The sequence below is a fragment of the Acomys russatus genome, chromosome 14 (assembly GCF_903995435.1).
Source record: "Acomys russatus chromosome 14, mAcoRus1.1, whole genome shotgun sequence".
NCBI lineage: Eukaryota > Metazoa > Chordata > Mammalia > Rodentia > Muridae > Acomys > Acomys russatus.
Genome location: NC_067150.1, coordinates 9,335,985 through 9,356,543, shown reverse-complemented (window position 1 = coordinate 9,356,543; position 20,559 = coordinate 9,335,985). Strand labels below are relative to the sequence as shown.

Genomic DNA, 20,559 nt, shown 5'->3' with positions numbered 1-20,559 from the left:
CAGGATTAAAGACAAACAGAATGTTGGCAAAGTATTCATAAACTAATGTGGCTTAAGATGGCCAGGTTGATTTCCCAGATAGAGATAAAAACATATGGGCATATGGTTTGGAACTAGAGAAGAGGAAGCAGGTAGCTAGCAAACCCATCACTCCCACAACCTTGCCCTGTGATCCCTTGAGCTCTTTGAAGAAAGTAAAGTGCAGCAGAGTTGCCTGTTCTTTGATCCCTACTTGTCCAACTCTTTCTGGCCCAGCAATTACTCAGTACCACTTTCAATTTAGACTCTGATATTATGACTATTTAAAAAAAAAAAAAAAGCCAAGACAATACACACACACACACACACACACACACCCCACACACACAAAGCACAGCTCAACTTCAAGTGGAGGTACTGACAAGTTTCTTGGTTTGCTACAAGCAGCTCCTATTTCTATTGTGGCCCCTGCCTTGCAACCAGAGGGATCTTCAGCGTACATGAGCATCACAGAATGTCCTTCTTGCTTTTAAATGGCTCACTTGTGTGGGAGAATCCACTGCCTGCCTCCTAGTCTTAGTCCCATTCATATTCATTCCCCCCCACGCTTCCTCCCTCTTCCCCACCTCGCTCCCTTCTATTCCTTAAGTCAAAACCTCCACGTTTTGCCTTAGCATGAGGCCTTAGAGAAGAGCCTACAGAACTTAATCTCCTAGACTACCTTAAAGCTAGCCATGGCCACGGGACCATGCAAGAGCCAACTAGACAGAAGCTTAAAAACAACTCCTGATCTCCAAAAGCATCTCTTTTAAAGAGAGAAACTGCTCCCCTGCCTGAAATTGCAATGCCAGGCTCTAACTACAATCTTGGCTCATAAGGTAACATTGGAATGTAAAACACATGAAGAATCTGTATCCTTGGCACTCAGGTCCACTACATCACAACTGCACTAACTCTGCAGGCTTTTGTGTGGGAAAAGAAACAAATGTTGTTTCAAATCACCATTAGTTCAGGTTTTCTGTTGTACTCTGCTAAGTCTAATCCCAAGTTTAGGTGTGCAGTACTTGCCCAGCACACATAAAACCTGGGTCCATCATGAGCACTGCAATAAGAACATAAAATCTAGGACGTAGGCAACAATTCAGTAGGTAAAGTATATGCTGTGCAGGCATGAAGACCCAAGTTCAGATCCTCAGGCCCCACAGAAAGGCCAGGGGTAAGTGTGCTTCTGTATCTCTGGTGCTGAGGTGGAGGAAGGTGGATGGTGAGGGGAGAGAGGCTCACTGGCTGACCAGTCTAGGCAAAATAGCCTGCTCCTGGTACAGTAGGGACATGCCTAAAAAAAAGAAAAAGAGAACAAGAGGAAGACATCTAACTCTATTATCCATAGGCACAAACACAACTGTGCACCTACATGCAGAGATGGGGAGAGAAGGAGAAACGGGGAGGGGGAGAAGGAGAGGGAGAGGGAGGGGGAGGGGTGCCTAGCTGTACATACACAATACCTAAATTTTAAAAACCTGGAATTTCTCACAAACCAGTTTTGAGATGGGGAGTGGGGGTGGTATACATTAAAGCATATTTTTAAAGTTCAGTTTTTACATTTAAAGCCCAGTATCTGTCACAGTAGCCATAGTCTGTGAAAAGAAAGCAGTTCCGACCATGGGTCCTCCGTACGCAGCAAGAAGAGCTGCGCAGCTTGCTCACAGGGTCTGGTGTCTGATAAGCACAGTTAGCTGTGTGTAGCAGAACTACAGGAAAAGGCACTGAAATGATCACGGCCTCTACTGGGAGGGCATCTTTGACCATCCCTTGCACTGTGAGTCTCAGGAACCTTCTGACATCATCACTTTTTAGAGCCCCATTTTTAACCAACGTCCTGTAGGAATCAGGCCTATAAACTCATTCCAGGGCCTTGGGTAGCATTTCTTTAGGAGATTCAGCCATTTTGGCCTAATTACAAGGCACAGAGATGGCCAGTACTTTACCTATTTAACTCTTGCCCCACCCCACCCCACCCCCCAAAAAAGAGAAAAACATTCCACACTAGAATCTGGAGAATTTCCACTATTCAAAATCCTAAGTCATGTGTAATCTTAGGCCCTGGTGGTTTTTTTTTTTTTTTTTTTTTTTTAAACAATAGCATTAATTTGGCAGCTTTCCAAAACAAGCTTCCTACCTTCTGGCCAACTGTGCCCTGCCAAGTTATTTCCTTCCCTTGGGTACAATTCAGGTTGCATTGGTTTGGTTTATTTATGCTCTCATATCACTTCTCCATTACAATACTTTTAAAAAATGTATCTTACTGTAATAATGCATCTTATTAGGATCTGTATTTTTAGGAAAAGTCTTAAGAGTCTACAATTTTGAGTGTGTTTTTTCACAGCTACAAATAATAAATAAATACTCAGAAATTTTCCTTTAAAGATGAGATTTAAGAAAAAAAAGTAAACAGGGCCCAATCTCAGCTTTAATCTTGGTATTAACTTTCATACTTTTAAACAGTAATCAGGCTTTTTAAAGTCTTGACAGTAAGCTGGGTGGTGGTGGTCTAATTCCAGCACATGAGAAGCAGAGGCAGGTGGATCTCCTGAGCTCGAGGCAAACCTGGTCTACAGAGCAAGTTCCACAACAGCCACCGGTACACAGAGAAACCCTGTTTCAAAATAGAGGGGGAAAAAAAATCTCAATAATACTGGTAAATTCATAATAATATTGGGTCAAGACAGGGTTTCTTTCTCTGTGTAGCCTTGGCTGTCCTGGACTCCCTTTGTAGACTAGGCTGGCCTTGAACTCACAGTGATCCGCCTTCCTCTGCCTCCCAAGTGCTAGTATTAAAGGCGTCTTAAATAAGAGAATATTAAAGTTCTTTGGGAGTCTAGAAATAAAGAAATGTAAAATAACATTCAGATTACCAATACAACCAGTGCCTGATTCAGTCCCAGTAATAACAAAGCCAAGGGAGACATTCAGACAGACAGACAGACAGTCAGTCACCTTTGTCCCGAAGCTGTAAAGTCTAGCACTAGCCATGGCCAGCTGCCTCAGAAAACACCACTAGTGGCCATGTGAATGGTAAGAATGTGACTGTATATATATTTATCACTACTGAAGTGATATACTTCTTTTCAATATATCACTTTCAAGTAATCCTGAAGTTAAAACTACAGATAAGATTTTGCAACAAAATATGCTTTAGCATCCTGGAAACTCTTTGCCTCTTAAGACTATAATTAAAGTTCACAGAAACAGTAACCCCAGAATTCACTATTGTCAAATAATGATAATTTTAAGAAAGACGTGCAATTTTAAAATGTAATTAACTTGAGAAGTAAGAGAAATGGTGCCCACCTGTAATCACAGCACTCAGGAGACTGAGGCAGAAGATTTTTAGGTCAAGGCCAAAATGGGCTACACAGTGAGCCTTTCTCAAACAAAGAAAAAGAAAAAGAAAGAAAAGAAAAAAGAAAAAAGCACTCTGTCGTGAATGACCTGAAGAACGCATACATCCTCCTGTTAATGAATGTAAGCATAAATACGGGGCATGAAACATACAAGCAAATAGTTTTGTCAACTAGAAAGCAACTGATAACATCAAAGTAAAGTAAGTATTATCCAGAATGGCTATAGCATAAGGATGTATGTTGAAGAAGAAAAGGCACATTACAATGACTGACAGGCAAAATCAAGAGACGAGGGAGTCAAAATAGCAGTAGTAGTAAGGAGGAGGAGGAGGAGGAGGCAAGGAACAAATAACAGGCTCAATAAAGACAGGGCTGTGCACAGAAAGAAAAGAAAATCTGCCAATAAAGACCACACAAGGGTGTCACATGGCTTCACATACAAACAAGTAAGAACCTGAGATTGCCGTAAGCTTAATGGAAGCCCGAAAGATGGAAACTAGATGTAAGTGATAAAATACAGTGCATCACTGAAGGTCAAGTCTATCAGAGCTTTCACAACCGGCCTACATAGGGATTTGTTTATGTTTCTATTCCATAGAGCAAGACCAACAAAAATAAGCTTACAGAAACAGCTGGACGTCCAGCATAGTAGAGTGCCTTTTGATGTTGCAGCCTATGCACGAGCTGCCCCAAGAGGGCAGTACCAGGCAAGGTTCACCACACTTGCTTCCTACACCTCACTAGAAACTATCTGGATGTTGCATTTAAAAATTTAGGTTTTTTAAAGCCAAAAATATCAGAGCTAGATTGACCCAGAAGACAGTAAAACCAGCAACAAATCTAACATGACTCAGGCATTCCATCAAGACAACACTTTTAGTAGGAACTACAGACCTCCCAAAAAGCCTTTCACCCAACTTCAACCTTTTCAAAAACCAATGCACCCTGAAATGAGTTATAGTGTTCATTTTCACATTTATATTCTTCCCAGAAAGGCCAAAAATATACTATCAACTAACTATTCAGACATAATATTTCAACTAAATTCATCTAGTAGAAGCATCTGAGACCCTTAGAAATGAGTGCTTTATCAACTTCAGTTACAAACGTCAAGGTGTTTTTGCTTAGCTGAACAGCTTCAATTCTCCAACAATCAAAAGTTACACATTTTTTTTTTTTGCATAATTCTCCTCTTAAATCTCCTCAACAGAAATTGAAGTCAGAGCTAGAGAGACGACGGCTCAGCAGTTGAAAGCACTGCTCTTGCAGAGGACCAGGGGTCAGTTGCCAGCACTCACATGAGGGTCACACCTGCCTGTCCCCCAGTTTATGGGAATCTCACTTCTTGGGCTCCTGCATGCATGTGGTACACCCAAATTCATCCAATTATACACACATTAAAAACATTTAAAATAGCAATAAATGTTTCGATTTACTGGGTGAAAGAAACTCTGGGATGTACTAAGCAATATTAAAGATGATTGTGTAGAATCTATGAAAGAAAATTCATAAGACAATTTCTTGTTTGAGCTTCTGTATAAAAACAAAAGATAAGAGTACAACTTTAGAGTGACAGGACGAGCTGAGCTACCATAGTCAAACATCAATACTTTGCTCGCAGTACTTCGTGGACTAACAAAACAAAACTTGAAATAATTTAGATATACACTTAACAGGGTGAGTGGAAATAACACAGTCTACTTGCCTGTACACTAGTCACCTGTGACTGTTTACCTACAGTAAAGTTAAAAATCAAGCTAGCAAGTTTCTATAATGAAGCTATTATCTAAAATGCCCCACAAACGGACGCTACATTTAACGTACATTATGTTGGTAATGTCACTGATGTTGAAGCTGGCTGAGAAGCTGGCTCTGGGAGGCAGCTTGTCTCATAGTGTCCTCCAAGGCCACTTGTCTGCTTATGGGCTGGCCCCCAAACTCTGGCTAGGGCAAATGAGTGAGAATGCCACGCCACTGACAACAGAACTCAAGATAAAGTAAAAACGCTATGTCCTTAAACAGAACTGGAGCAACCTCCACGAGCGGAAATTGAGCCGGAATAAGAGGGGCAGTGGCCATAAACAAACTCTATTTTCACCTCTCACACCCAAAGCCCAGAGGAGGAAGCACGGCTGTGCCGGGCTCCCCATACCCTCACACATTGCCCGTGGCTTCCCCCCTCTCAAAGCGCAGCCTCTCCAGGCCCGGGTCTCTCATTCCCGCACGACTCTGCCCTTCCCTTTCCATCTCTCTCTCCCGCAGCCCCTGCCTCCTCTTCTTCGGCATGCCCCGGCCTCCCTCCCGCACGCCCTGGCATCTCCATCCACGCACGATGCCGGCCTCTGTCCCAGCACCGCACGACCCCTGCCCCGACGCCCCGGCCGCACCTGGACAGGGAGTCCTCGCTGGGCGGCCTTGCCGCCGGGGGCTGCGCGCCGAGGCTCTCGCAGCTCGAGCTCTTCTCCATGGCGCGAGGACAGCAGGCCGCTACGCCCTCCGCCGCCACCGGCGCGAGATACAGAGCGAGGAGCGCACGGGGCCGCAGCCGCTGTCAGCCCCGCGTCCGCCGGAATGCGAGACCGGAAGCGGCCATGTTCCCCCCAGCCTGCACCGCGCGCGGGGGTTGTTGGGAGCCGGGCCCCGTGGCGATGCAAAAAATGCTGGCTCGTGCGCCTGCGCCAGGGCTGCCCAGCGAGAGGCCAGGTTGAGGAGAGCTTGCTTAAGAGCAGGGTGGAGACTTTCAGCTATGAGGGAAATTTCCAGAAGAAAATTTGCAAAAGGAAGGGAGCATCAATATGTCAGAAGACACAACGATGTGAAGGCGTGGGAGCGGTGAATTCGAGGAAAATGAGAGGAATGTGGGCAGCCTGTAGAATGAGGAGGGGTGAGGTGGGAGATCAGGGGCAGTGTTTAAGGAGGAGGTTAGTCTTTGAGAAACATCGAGTGTGTGGTAAGAATCCATTAAGTAAAGGTAGCAGTGAAGCCGGGCGGACTCAGATCCCACAGCCCCGAATGTAAACCTTGTGTTTACATTAGCTTCCTTCTATGTAAGTTATTAACCTCAGAATTAGTGAGTTGATAAGTGTAAAATGCCTAAAACAATGTTTGCTTGGGAAGCACTCCCACGGTAGCCAACGGGTGCGTGTATATAAGCAATCTAACAAACATAGTAAATGTTCATTGTTGTGAGAGAAATCTAAAGGATGGCGGGCCAGCAACTAGTGGTTGGTAGGAGAAAGGTCGTAACAGCAACCTCAGATTGGGGGAGGGGAGGAGAAAAGGCTGAAAATCACATTTCCATTCTACCCCTGAACAGCTTTATACAGTGCAAAGTGAGAATATAGCTGAAGTGTTCAGGCCTCCTGTGAAAAGAGGGTTAGTGTGACTTGGAAGTGTGAATACGTACTTGGGCACCAACCCATGAAGCACAGGAAGAAGTATTGAAGAGAGAACGTGAGAGAAACTGCTAAGTTCACAGAAAGAATTAGACACAAATACTGCTAAATGCGGTGGTTTAAAATAGCCGGCACCAGTTTTTTGTTTGTTTGTTTGTTTGTTTGTTTTTTGGTTTTTTGAGACAGGGTTTCTCTGTAGCCTTGACCGTCCTGGACTCACTTTGTAGACCAAGCTGGCCTGGAGGATCGCTGTGAGTTCGAGGCCAGCCTGGTCTACAAAGTGAGTCCAGGACGGTCAAGGCTACACAGAGAAACCCTGTCTCGAAAATAAAAAAAAAAAAAAAAAAATAGCCGGCAGATTTACCTCCTGTGCACTCCCTGGCAAAGCAGGAAGAGAGTGTGGAGATGGAATTTGATAAGGGAACAGGAACCGAGTAAAGGGGATTGTTACTACCAGTGACTGTTTCAGGACACAGGAAGCATAGGACTAGAGAAATCTTTCTGTGACTCTGTCTCACACATTTGGAAAGCAAAATTAATGCAAAGAATATTTCAAAAATTTCTTGCTAGGATGAGTAAAATTGTGCTGATACAAACTAGATTTAATTTAAACCAATTACCTGATTTTTAAAAGAAAATCTTAATTTATAGAACCAAGCAAATGATTTGTGTGCTAGCTTCCCATTACTGTGACGCTACGCCTAATGAAAGATTTATTTTGGCTGATGGTTTCAGAGATTTAAGTCCGTGGTCACTTGGCTCCATTGTTTTTGAGCCTGTGATAAAAGACAACATCCTCACTGGGAACATGTGATAGAAAAGTCTGCTCATCTCCAGGGGTCCAGAAAAGAGGAAAGGAGAGAAAGAAAAAAGGAGGGGTTCCAGTCTATATTTAAAGGAGATTGGTTCTTAACTAGTCCCCTCCTCCTAAAATTCCCACTACCTCCCAGTGGCACTATCAGTTGACAACCTAGCCTTTAGAGCACACAGTTTCTAAGAGATATTTCAGATCCAAAACCTTAACAAATTTTAAGTGCATTCCCTACAAGATCAACCTATTCCAGTTATGTTCTGCGTAAACTACAAAAGTTATTAATGAATGAGCGAATATTTGATTAATTTTGTTAATCCCACAGATTTGAGGAGAAAGACCACTGACCCAAACCATCATGGCCAAATTAAACCAATTTTTTTTTTCATTTGTGTACTCAAGACTGCCTTTCCCTAAAGGCAGAGTTCAAGAGGCCTTGGATATGGGGAAGGCTTTTATATGTCAGGGGTAGGGGGTTTCCAAATGGGGGTATTTGGCCAGCAAATAGGTGAGATTACAGAAGCAGAGCATAGAAGTTGGTCATAACAACCTCCTGAAACAGAGACACGGCTGCAAGGTGGTCATAACAACAGATAGTCATAACAACCTTTTTGAAACAAAAGCATGATGACATTTTCCTGGAACAGACAGTATAGAACCATTTGTAATCAAGGTGACAGGTGAAGCATAGCCCAGTCCTTGGGAAACAGAGATCTATTGATGAGCAGGCACGAACCTATTTTGTCTTTACTAGAGGGAGGCAGGCTGATTTATCAATTAACCTCAAAAGAATTAGCCTTTCTCTTCCATTTTCCATGTCAGGACAGATGGTAAGCAATCATTTTTATCTCTGCAATTCCTCAGAGATTTAGCTGTACGTCTCTGATAGGCCAGGAGGGCGCTTTGACAAGCATAAATATCTTTCGATTCATGAGAGAATACATATATCGCTTCTCTGTCCTTATCAGCCTTTGTAATGCTGGTGCATGTGCCTTCCAAACTTCTAATGTTGAAGGATGAGGAAAGGCAGAACCATTTCTAGCCTTGTGTTGATTACTATAACCTGTCTTCCTGGGGACTATAACTTGTGCGTGGCCCTCTCTAGTGACTATTATGGCACTCTTTTAAATAGAGAGAGATTGCAACCAGAAAGCTTGCAATGAAATCCTGATTCTGTCACTAAACTTACTCCAAACGTTAGTTTATTGCCTCTGAAAACATAGAACAGGATGTTTTTCTTAACAGTTTCACAGAAAGTTCTTAGTTAATAGATTTGTTGCTATTATTGTTTCTTTTCCAACCAAACTCCAGCTTTACTTCTAACCTGAATGATGAAGAATAAAAAGCAAAGACTTCTTTCATTTCAGATGAAAGTTAAATTGCTGCATTCCTTATCTTACACAGTGGCTAATATGTCACATACCCAAGAGAAATGAACCTAAGACTTTCTGCACCTCGGTTACCTCTTTTTATGTTTGTTTGGTTTTGGCTTTTGGTTTTTTTTTCAAGACAGAGTTTCTCTGTGTAGCCCTGACTGTCCTGGTCTCACTTTGTAGACCAGGCTGGCCTCAAACTCAGAAGAGATCCACCTGCCTCTTCCTCCCAAGTGCCGGGATTAAAGGTGTGCACACCATCCCTGCTCAGTTGCTTCACTTTTTATAAGAATATTTCAGCATCAGGACTTGGGGAGATAGCTCAGTAAAGTGTTTGCTATGCAACCATGAGGACCTGAACTCCATCCCCTAAGAACCTACAGGAAAAAAGAAAGCTGAGCTTAGAGGCCTGGCTAGAGAACAGAGATGGGTGTATTTCTGGTTCTCTCCGGCCAGCCAACCTAGCTAAGTTGAGTTCAGGTAAAAGTGAGTGGGTTTGTTTTACAAAACAAGAGGGAGGGTATGATAGTTGGTTTCTGTCAACTTGACACAAACTAGAGTCAGCTGGGAAGAAGGCACTTCAATTAGGGAATCAATCTCAGTCTCTGTCTCTGTCTCTGTCTGTCTCTGTCTCTGTCACTGTGTCTGTCTCTCTCTCTGTCTCTCTCTGTCTCTGTCTGTCTGTCTGTCTGTCTGTCTGTCTCTCTCTCTCTCTCTCTCTCACACACACACACACACACACACCAGATTGGCCTGTGGCCATGTCTTTGGGCCATCTTTTCGGTTAATGGTTGATGTGAGAAGACCCAGCCCGCTATGGGCAGCACCATCCCTAGGCAAGTGGTTCTAGACAATATAAGAAAGCAAGCTGAATCACCCAGGCCTAGATCCAGGGCCTTGAGTTGGCCCACCCCCAAATCAACATCATCTGTGAACTATTAAGAGTACATAAAACTGCTGGTTCTGCTGATGAAAGCTGCAGGATCTCCATGACCCAGGGCAACAACAGGATAACAGGGAGGAGTCTGGTGAAAATCCAATGTTAATGGTGTGATAGAAGCCAGAGACCTTGAATCAGACCAATGACTCATTGCAATGAGCATTTACAAGTGACATGTTGATAGAGGGGGTATACTATGATACAACACACTGTGACACAACAGTTTCCATGACAAGATGTTTTCTATGCTGTTTTAGTTTTGTTTGTGTGGTTGGTTTTCTTGTTGTTGTTGTTTGGTTTTGTTTTTACTTTCTTTTGGGGGAGTGGGTAGCAAGGGCAGAGGACAGATAAGGAGGGCATGGGGAGATGAGTGGGACTGGGGTGTGTGATGCAAAATTCACAAAGAGTCAACAAAAAAAAATTAAAAAAAAAAAAACAACAGGTGGGAGTCATGTAAACCAAGGCGGTAAACATCTCTCTTCCATGGTTCCTGACTTCCCTCAGTGATGGACTGTTATTGGGGTAGAGAAACCAATAATCCCTTTCCTCTAAGATGCTTTTGATCATGGTGTGTACTGCAGCAGAGAGAACCAAACTAGGACAGACACCCAAGGCACAGGAGGCCTCCTGTCCAAGTACACAAATTTCCATGTACACTCACTACAGACATACATATGCACATTTAAAAGGGGAAGTTGGAGAGATGTCTTAATGGATGAAGTGCATGCCGTATAAGCATGAGTCCCAGAGTTCAGATCCCCAGCACCCAGGTAAATGCTAATGGGCATGGCCATCCTGCCTATAATTGCAGCACACAGGATGTGGAGACAGATTCCTTGACACAGCCAGGTGGCTAGACTAGCAAAATCACCTGGATCTAAGTTCGAGAGAGAGAGATCCTCAATGCATAAGATAGACTGAGGAAAATATCCAGTGTCAAATTCTGGCTTCCAAATGTACACGTGTGTATCCCATCCACACACGCAAACATGTATACATAAACTGCACACATGCCTATGTGCAAAAAACCAAAATCTCATCCTATCCCACATCATGCACGAGTCATTACAATAATCAATTTATAGTCTAGGGACATGTGCAAAATGGTTAATTTTAAAGTTCTTCTCCAAAGTTAATTTCTAGTGTTCAGCTTAGATTAGTATTTCTCAAACTGCCTGTGGAGAAGATGATTGTTAGGGTTTTAATTTCAATCATCAATCAATCCTTTTGAAAATAGAAAAAAATATTTGCTAAACAAAATTTAAAATACCAAAGGTGTGCAAAACTATGAGGTCAAATTTCTTTTTCAATGTCTCTAGTACAGTAAGTACTTCTCAGTAGTTGTTTGGCAGCTGCACATGTGCTGTGTTTCTGTTTTATACATCTTCTTTCTGAGATACTAAAGAAAGGAGGAGCCCTACCTGAGGCTTAACTAGTTCACATTTCTCATGGCAGAATGAGAGGCTCTTAAAGCTTCTTCTTGAGCAAGCCATTCATCATTTCATTTGTTCTTTGGCGTAAGAAGTACACGCCGCCCTGGAAGAGGAAGACCTAACATAACCATGCTGTATCGAGTGGAGCACAAACATTGTGAATAAGTAGTCCCCTCTACCACAGTATTTTCCATAAGGTAGGTTTTTACCACCAGAAGAACCAGAGACAAAATGTAAACATTTGAATCAGCAGAGGACAGCATGACCCGCCCAAGGAAAGAAATCAAAGAAAAGGAAGATACACAAACACCATGACTAAATGAGCAAAGTGGGGACTTGGGATGCTGCCATGAGAACTGATACAGTTCTATAAACAAACCGCAATGCGAGGCTTGACAAGCAGACCTTCAATGTTAAAGCCAAGTGGCAAAGAGGTGCCCTTCTTCACTTCCGTTTTCTTGGTCGTGTGTGAGTCTAACTGGTGCAACTAAAGTCATACCCAGAAGTCTGGAAAATGTATTTCAGCATTCATCCTCTGCAGGTGCAGAAAGAAAATACATGGCACCGTGCACTGCGTCCACTACACGCATTCCTTTGGCTTCTCTGCTTTAGTAAGAACCATCCTATTGATACTTTAAATTCCAAATAACAGCTTCAGCCATACAAGATATATGTTCCAAGCCATAATAAACTTACAGTTCCTTCTTTTTAAAATACTAATTTTATCTTTTTCTCCCCTTCTCCATTGTTTCTCTTTTTTTATGTTTTAAGATATATAGCACATGCTAGCCAGGAGCTTGCTGTGTAACCCAGGCTGATTTCAAATTCATGGCAGTCTTTCTTGCCTCAGTTTCCCAAGTTCTGGGATTGCATACATTCGTGAGTCACCACACTAGCACACGTTAATAATAGAAAGAAATGGGCTTTCTGGCGACTTTTTCGTTTCTTTCCATCTACTCAAATCACAGGCACATACACACAAGCATGTACATGTTCAAATGTGAGCACAAAAAAAGATGACATATAAAGGCATTGAGTGTTTGCTAACACTACTGTTACATTAACAGAGGTATAGAGTGTGAATTAGATTGAAAAGGCACAGCAGATTGAGCCTTGCTACAGTTTTGGAGCTAACTAAAGATCCCCATGGCTATTTTTTTTTTAAAAGAGAATCCAGGGACGTGTTAATATTCAAAGACAAAATCACTTGACACACATTTTTATACATACTGTTTTTGAATTTTAAAAAATTAAATACCATTATGACATATTTCAGCAAAGTGCGCTTTTGTACTTCTCCTTCCCCTGCTCCCTCCCATCCTTTGCTCGCCCTATTTCAACCTTACAACCTACCCCTGAACTCTTTTTCTCTGTTATGATGTACATATTTTAGAGAAAAAAAAACTGTTTCTGGGTTTGAATCTATTCATTTCATCCTCCTAGGTAATGTGACCTACATGACTGTAATTTAATTGAGCAATGGCCATTTTTACATTGAGAAAATTGTCTCAGTTTGATGCCAGGTACTAAACTCTACTGCTGCGCACAAGCTGCCATCTTCCTTTGATTCATTAAAATGACTTTCACATTCACCGCCTTTCATGACTTCTTGATATATTGCTCCAAGCACTGAGAAGTAGATAAAGGATTGCTGGCATATTGGGAAAGATGCATTCGTCCTTCGAAGAGATTACATCTTGATATATTGTCATTGAATCTCTTAGAGAGTGTTGAATGAACTGCTAAGCTTTGGTACCTGTCTTAAGTGTCTAACATTCACTGCGTAATGTGCATCACATGTATGTGGTGTGAGACACCTTGCATGTCTGCTCCAACCAACAATAATGAATAAGAACACACCAGCAGGCACCTCTCCCTAACCTTAAATGAAATTTGTGTTTTGAGCTGGAAGCTACTCAAAACACATATATCTTCACAAAAGGCTAACGTCAGTTTAAAACATTCAGAATTGAAGATAAAATTCAGTCAAAATAATCTAAAGCTCATTTTTACTTCAGTGTCTCTTGTCATAGTCAAGGACTTCAATATGCCTTTGCTAACAATGATTCCATCCTAGAATTAATGCTCAAGTCTAACCAGACAGATCTCTCCTTCCTTCTGCCTACCTTGAATATCCTATTTAAAAATCTTTTCATGCACTCTGCACTCACATTTCCTTTATTCAACTTTGTCTTTTTTTATACTCCATATCACCTATTTATAATATGGCCAATGTATTATTGTCTATTGTTCATTATGTGTTCATATGATCCTCAGTTGCACATAATGAAGTCTATCAACTTTGCCTGCCTGCGTTTCCCAAGCTTATACAAGAGACTGTGGCATGAGATAGGAGTGAATAAGATATTGGGATGAATGGATGGATGGCTGTAGATCACAGTTTAAATACTGACATGACTTGACAATGTTCATGAAAGTATCGTCTAGGCACAAAGGGAGAACGTACAGTTTGAGTTCCTGAAGAGTGTGTTGCTTGTAGAATGTGTTCAATATATCCTTCCTCTTCCAGGGAGTCTGCCCATGACCAGGTCTAGTCCTAAAACTCATACTCATCTCTTTATACTGCTTTCATGCCGTCTATGGTGATTTTAATCAGTTCAAAATGTAATACCTGTGTGCTGAGGTGAGGACAAAACCTAGCATAACTCTGTATTATATTATAGAGACTCTTGAGCCTTGTTTAAATTTCAAGGTTTAGGTTCAAGAGTCACAGCACTGTACTATTTTTTTTTCCACAATAAAAGTTTATTCTTACACAGCTTTTGCAACAATAAAAAGAGGCTCCTGTTTGTCACCTAGGAAGAGAAACTGAGGCAGCAGGTTGGAAAGAGGGTGGCTGTGGTGCCTTGGCTACACATATGGTTACCAGCTTTGCTCATTGTATGTAGACATATCTATTTCTTCTGGAAGCTCCACCACTTTCACTTTAAACTGGTCCTGAACATCATTAAGGATTTTGGCATCATTCTCATCGGGGAAAAAAAGTGACTGCCAGGCCTTGGTACCAAAGCAACCAGCATGAGCCACTCTGAATTGAAGGTAGGTATCTGAGTCCTCTGGCATGTCATACTTGAAGACAATGTTGACTTGCTCAATATCCATACCTCTGCCAAACAGGATGGAATGCTAAAAACCCTTGAACTGCTGGTAGCGGGACAGTTGTTCCTCCTGGGCCATGCCTCCATGAATAGCTATGGCTGGGAGCTTCTGCTCCACCAGGAGCTGGGCCAGGGCCATGCAGTGTTGCACAAAGTCGATGAAGATCACCATCTGGTAAAACTCTAGTACATCAAGGAGATTGAAGAGCTTATGGTTCTTTTCACTGTCCTTGAAAATGACGTAATACTACTGCAGCCCATGCCGTGTGAGCTTGGTCTCATTGTCCACAAATGCCTCCATGGGATCCTGCATGAACTTCCTGCAGACTGGCTGGATCTCCTTGCTCAGAGTGATGCTAAACATCATGCACTGCTTCTCATGTGGTGTTAGGTGAAAAATCTCCTGCATGTCCCGGTGCATGTCCCGGTGCATGTCCCGGTGCATGTCCCGGTGCATGTCCCGCTGTTCCAGCATCTTGTCACATTCACCTAGCACAAAGTGCTTCACATTCCTCAGGGTGAGGCTCCTGCTCCATGGCCTGGTGTCCCTACCACAAGATGGGGACAGTCTTCTTCAACACATCTTCATCCTTCTTAATGGAGAGACCTCCAAAGAACACAGATACCTTGACACTGGGCATGTACTTAGAGAAGCGCTCACACTCCTTGCTGATCTGGAAGGCCAGCAACCTTGTGTGGCACATGACCAGCTCTGATACCTGGCCATCAATGGGTATGATCTGCTGCAGGGTGGCCAGCACAAACACAGCTGTCTTGCCCATCCCAGACTTGGCCTGGCATAGCACATCCATACCAAGAACGGTCTGGGGAATACGCTCATGCTGGACCTCTGAAGGATGCTCAGAGCCACAGTCACACAGTAAAGCAAATAGTTGACCATGTAAAGGAGAAGCAGAATAAAAGTCTAGTTCATCATATGGTGTACCTTGGTAGTTTAAACTGAATGTTTAAGATCATATAGTAGGGCTGCTGAAGTTAAACTGAGTTCACTGTGTGTACAATGCCAAGAAAATATCTCAATTTATCTTTGCCTCAATTTCTGCTTCTGTGCAAAAGGAGTAATGTTTGTCTCATAAAGTCTCTGGATACGTCATGTACCTCCAATAGTGTCTGCCACATAGAACATAGCATTTGTTGTGATGGTTGCTATGTGGACAGGCCCTCTAAATATAGACCCTCTCATGTCACTGTTGCAAGAATATTTCATGAGTGATGCTTAGTTATTTGTCTGCCTAACTTTTTATACTGCTTAAACATATTTTCTATAGGTATCGATAAGATCAAAAAATTTCAACACTAGAGATGAAGACTAAAGTCTTCTAAGAGAATATGGAAAGGTGAACTAGAGAAATGAGAGAGAAAAATCCATGCAGCTTCAGCTACTTAGGCTGAGCGCTGTCCTCAGCTTCTGCTCATACTGCTGTAGGGAACCTAACACATTTCAAGAGCAGACAGAAGTGATAAGTGATATTTTTATGAATAAAAAGTTCATGCAAGGTCAATGATTTTTCAGATTCTTGTTAAGCCATACAAAAGAAAAATACAAGAGACTGAAAATTACATGATAAAATGGGGTCTAGAAAAAAATGGAAAAAAAACAAATATTAAGAAATATTAAAGAGGCTGGAGAGGTGGCTCAGTGGTTAAGAGCCATGTCTACTCTTCCAAAGGTCCCGAGTTCAATTCCCAGCAACCACATGGTGGCTCATAACCATCTATAATGAGATCTGGTGCCCTTTTCTGATGTGCAATCACACATGCAGGCAGAGCACTATATACATAATACATAAATAAATCTTTAAAAATAGAAAAAGAAAAAGAAACGAAACATTGAAGCTGGGTGGTGGTGGCGCATGCCTTTAATCGCAGCACTCGGGAGGCAGAGGCAGGCGGATCGCTGTGAGTTCGAGGCCAGCCTGGTCTACAAAGTGAGTCCAGGATAGCCAAGGCTGCACAGAGAAACCCTGTCTTGAAAAACCAAAAAGAAAGAAGAAAGAAAAAAGAAAGAAAGAAATATTGCTATCAAAACATGATTACAACTAGGCAAATAAAAGACGCAAGTTAAAAATTATAGAATAAGGGGCTGGAGAAATGGCTCAGCTGTTAAGAACATTGGCTGCTCTTCCAGGGGACGTAGGTTTGATTTCCAGTAATCAAATGGTGAATCCTCACTGTAGCTCCAGATCCAGGAAACATTATGCCCTCTCTAGCCTCTATGGGCACTGTGTGGTGCACAGATACATATGCAAGTAACACACACACATACATGTGTGCACGCACATGCACGCACGCATACATGCAAATGTAGCTTTTGAAAATTGAAAAATAAAACCACATGTGCTAGATAAAATAACCTCCATGTCGTTGTCAGTGGACAGTGTAGGGCTGCTGCAGACGGAAATGCAAGTAGATGCCTTTGAAACTTCCTTCAACCTTTGTCAAGTCACAGAGGACCCAGTTCCCACTTGTGACCTCCTACAAGCACCAGCACACGTGTGGTGCACAGACACACATGTGTAGATAAAACACCATACACATCATTTAAAAAAAAACATATGCTAGAGTAAAAATGGTAGAAACATGAAAGCACTGCATGGTGACTGAGGAGATGAGAACATATGCTGCTTTTTACGGAGGGAATAAATCTACACTGACAGTTAAAAAGCTAGTGAGAGATCTCTAACTAATGTAAATGTCTAGAAAATAGCTTTTACTTTTGTTCTCCTCGGTGTCCCTCAAAGATTTGGCTTAGAACAGATGACAGCCTACCTCACTGTCTCTTATGCCTCAAGTCTCAAATGCAACTCTTAAACCCCAAGTTTCAAGGCATGCTGCTCTGAGCCCTCCCTCCCAAAACAGAAAGGGACTCACTTTCTCCAGCCTAGCCCTCTCATTGGGAACTTTATAGTTTCTTGGTGCCTTTTATTTCCTGGAAAATGTCACAGAGTTGTGCGGGGATGCTTCATCCTGCTCTGGGGCACAGCAGGGAAATGAAAGCGAGCTCTGGGAAGACTGGAGTTGGCACTGAGGGCAAATCAGCAAATTTTTAGTTTTTAACTTTATGTACAGAATGTTGCTCCATTGCAAATACATCAATGTTTTGCATTTTATTTTAAAAAGGCATAGTTTCTACAAGGCCACTGAGGATACACTCCTACACTGAATGGCACAAGACAGGCTTTGTCTGACTGTACCACAGACATCCACTAGTCAATTAATCTGGGACATTTAAGTTTTAAGATAGGTTTTCTCTGTTAGAAAAATTTCCCACACAAGGTCCCGAGCACCACTGAGATATTCTTCAAGTGGTAGAAAGTGAATTCCTTTTTCCCCTGAGACAGGGTTTCTTTGTATAGAGTTAGCTGTCCTGGACTCACTTTGAAGACTAAGCTGGTCTCCGATTCACAGCTATCCACCTGCCTCCACCTCCTAAGTGCTGGGATAAAAGGTGTGTGCTGAGCCAGGTATGGTGATGCACACCTTTAATCCCAGCACTCGGGAGGCAGAGGCAGGTGGATTGCTGTGAGTTCAAGACCAGCCTGGTCTACAAAGCTACTCCAGGACAGCCAAGGCCACACAGAGAAACCTTGTCTTGAAAAATGAAAAAACAAACAAACAAACAAAGCAAAACAAAACAAAAGGTGTGTGCCACTACACCGGCTCTGGAAGTGAAGCTTACCTAAGGCCCAGGCCAGGTGCCCGGCAGCCACTAATGGGAGGAATTCATCAAGGGGCCTCCAGCTTCACAGGGAAAAGAAATGTCGTCTTTGGAAAAAATTCTAGAAATAGTGAACTTTTTAAGAATTGAACTTTCTTAAGAAAACACCACATACCCTAACTTTTTTGTCTCTCTTCTTGCTTGTTGTCACCCATTTTTTATCTCTCTTTTTGCTTGCTGTTACCCATCTTTCTATTTCTCTTGTTGTCTGTTTCACTCTAGCTTACTCTCTCATGTCTGTTATTTGCTTGCCATTCTCCTTGGGCCAACCCTAGTATTTTATTAAAATGAGGTTCATTTTTTCATTACAGATTCCATCATGATCATGATTTTCTCATCTTTTACAATCAATAGGGCATTCAAAAATCAACAAAGCAAGAAAACAGCCTAACAAGGAAATACAAAAAGCTCTGTATAACCTACAATATAGCACACAGCAAAAAGCAATCAATTTCCAAGCAATGGTCATCAGAACCTGGTTATTATTTCTTAAACAGTACTCAGGAAAGTTTAATCATAAATGTCCCCAGGTTAAAGTCATTGCATTTACAAGATTGTCATAGAAACATAGCTTGAGCTAAATATTTTCTAATAAAGAAAAATCTTGACTTACTCCCAGTCCCAAACCAACAGGTATGCTATCTAAGCCTAGGCTAACCACCAAGGTGTCCTTTATTGTAACATATCTGCGAAACATGACGTTCCAAACCCACTTTTTATTGTTCTCAAAGCAGATTCTAAGGAAACATTTCTACAGGTAACAGTATCTATCCAGGTACTGTTGTGTCCAGGTCTTGACTTTCTTACATGCAGTTTCTGCTTGGGTGCTTACAGTTAGAGCAAAGAACTCTACCACTGTCTCAAGCCTTTGGCCAGATGCCCTCTTTCAACATTCTCTGTGGGAAAAAGTTTTCCCTGTATGATTTTCATTAGGACTCAGAAATAAAGAGAAAAGACAGTTTTTGGAGAAAAAGGCAGATTTTTAGACAGAATGACACCTGGACCATACATAATATTTAAGGGCAGTGGTGATCAGCCAGAGACCTTTGGAACTTTGTCAATCAAAGCCTCAATGGCTATTCTGGATGACTATAGATCATGCTGGACAGTTGGAGGTCTCTGGAACTTGTCAAGCAAAGCCTCTACAACATATCCTTACGTCTGTGACACTCCTCCATTTAACCCGTGGTGTGGCCTTCCTTCTTTATCCTCTTCCTCTCTCCTCATCCCTTCCAGTCTTTCTCCCCAAAGCCCAGGAATGTTAGCCACACCTATCCCATTTTGCCCTGCCTAGATGTGTTGGCTTTTTATTGGTCAAACAGGAACAAGGTTATAGGCAAGGTTACACACATTTTGGGGTAAGTGAATCTGCTCATTTGGGCAGCAACCAGACCAAACTCCAACACTGCAAAGTATGTACAGAGAACCAAAGTCAGTCTCATGCATGCTCTCTGGTTGGCAGTTCAGTCTCTGTGAGCCCCTATGGGCTCAGGTTAATTGATTCTGTGGATTTCTTGTAGTGTCCTTGACCCCTGTAGCTCATACAATCTTTCCTCCTTCTCTTCCGTGGGATTCCCCAAGTTCTGCCTAATGTTTGGCTGGGTCTCTTCTTCTGTTTCCATCTGTTTCTGGATCAGGCCTCTCTGATAACAATTGGGCTAGATGCCAATCTATGGATATAGCAGCGTTTATTTAACAAAGAAACAAACAACAAACCATTCCTTATCCAGTCCTTGTTTCTAGGTGTCACTGTTGAACATTAGCTGGTTGTAGATGTGAGGGCTTGCTTCTAGGATCTCTGTTCTGTTCCATTAGCTTGTATCTGTCTTTATGCTTTGATTACTATACATTTGCAGAATGTTTTATTAATTAAATATTTGTTTATTTTATGTATATGAGTGCTCTATTTTCATGCATACCAGAAGAGGGAATTAGATTCTATTATAGATGGCTGTGAGCCACCATGTGGTTGCTGGGAATTGAACTCAGGACCCCTAGAAGAGCAGACAGTGCTCTTAACCACTGAGCCATCTCTCCAGCCCTGCAGAATGTTTTAAAGTTAGACAATATCATGACTCTTGCTTTGTTCCTTTTGCCTGAAATTGTTTGGATTATTGGGAGTTTTCCATGATTCCATATAAATGTTTAGATTTGCCTGGTTCCATGAACATTTCCACTGGTATTCTGATGGAAGCTACATTAAATCTGTAAGTCACTTAGGGTAATAGGTTTTTTTTTTTTTTTTTTAAACAAAATTGTCTATTTCAACCAATGAGAGCAGGAGATCTGTTCATAGGTTGTATTTAATTTCTTTCCTCCTATCTTCCTCTCCCCTCCTCCTTCCCCTCCATCTGCTTCCTGTTTTA

The 20,559-nt window shown here is 42.2% G+C and overlaps 1 protein-coding gene and 1 pseudogene across 2 annotated transcripts in view; both read right to left on the bottom strand.

The window, feature by feature from the left end:
- Mtmr2 (myotubularin related protein 2) overlaps positions 1–6,005 on the bottom strand; it is a 62,859-nt gene extending 56,854 nt beyond the window's left edge. The window contains exon 1 of one of the 2 annotated variants that reach the window (XM_051155908.1): positions 5,771–6,005. In XM_051155908.1, coding sequence (XP_051011865.1) covers positions 5,771–5,850 — 80 coding nt within the window. In that variant the 5' untranslated portion in view covers positions 5,851–6,005. The remainder of the gene's footprint in view (positions 1–5,770) is intronic. The other variant, XM_051155909.1, reaches the window with a different exon arrangement.
- An 8,213-nt stretch (positions 6,006–14,218) lies between these two features.
- On the bottom strand, positions 14,219–15,569 carry LOC127198715 (ATP-dependent RNA helicase DDX39A-like; annotated as a pseudogene).
- Positions 15,570–20,559: the final 4,990 nt, after the last annotated feature.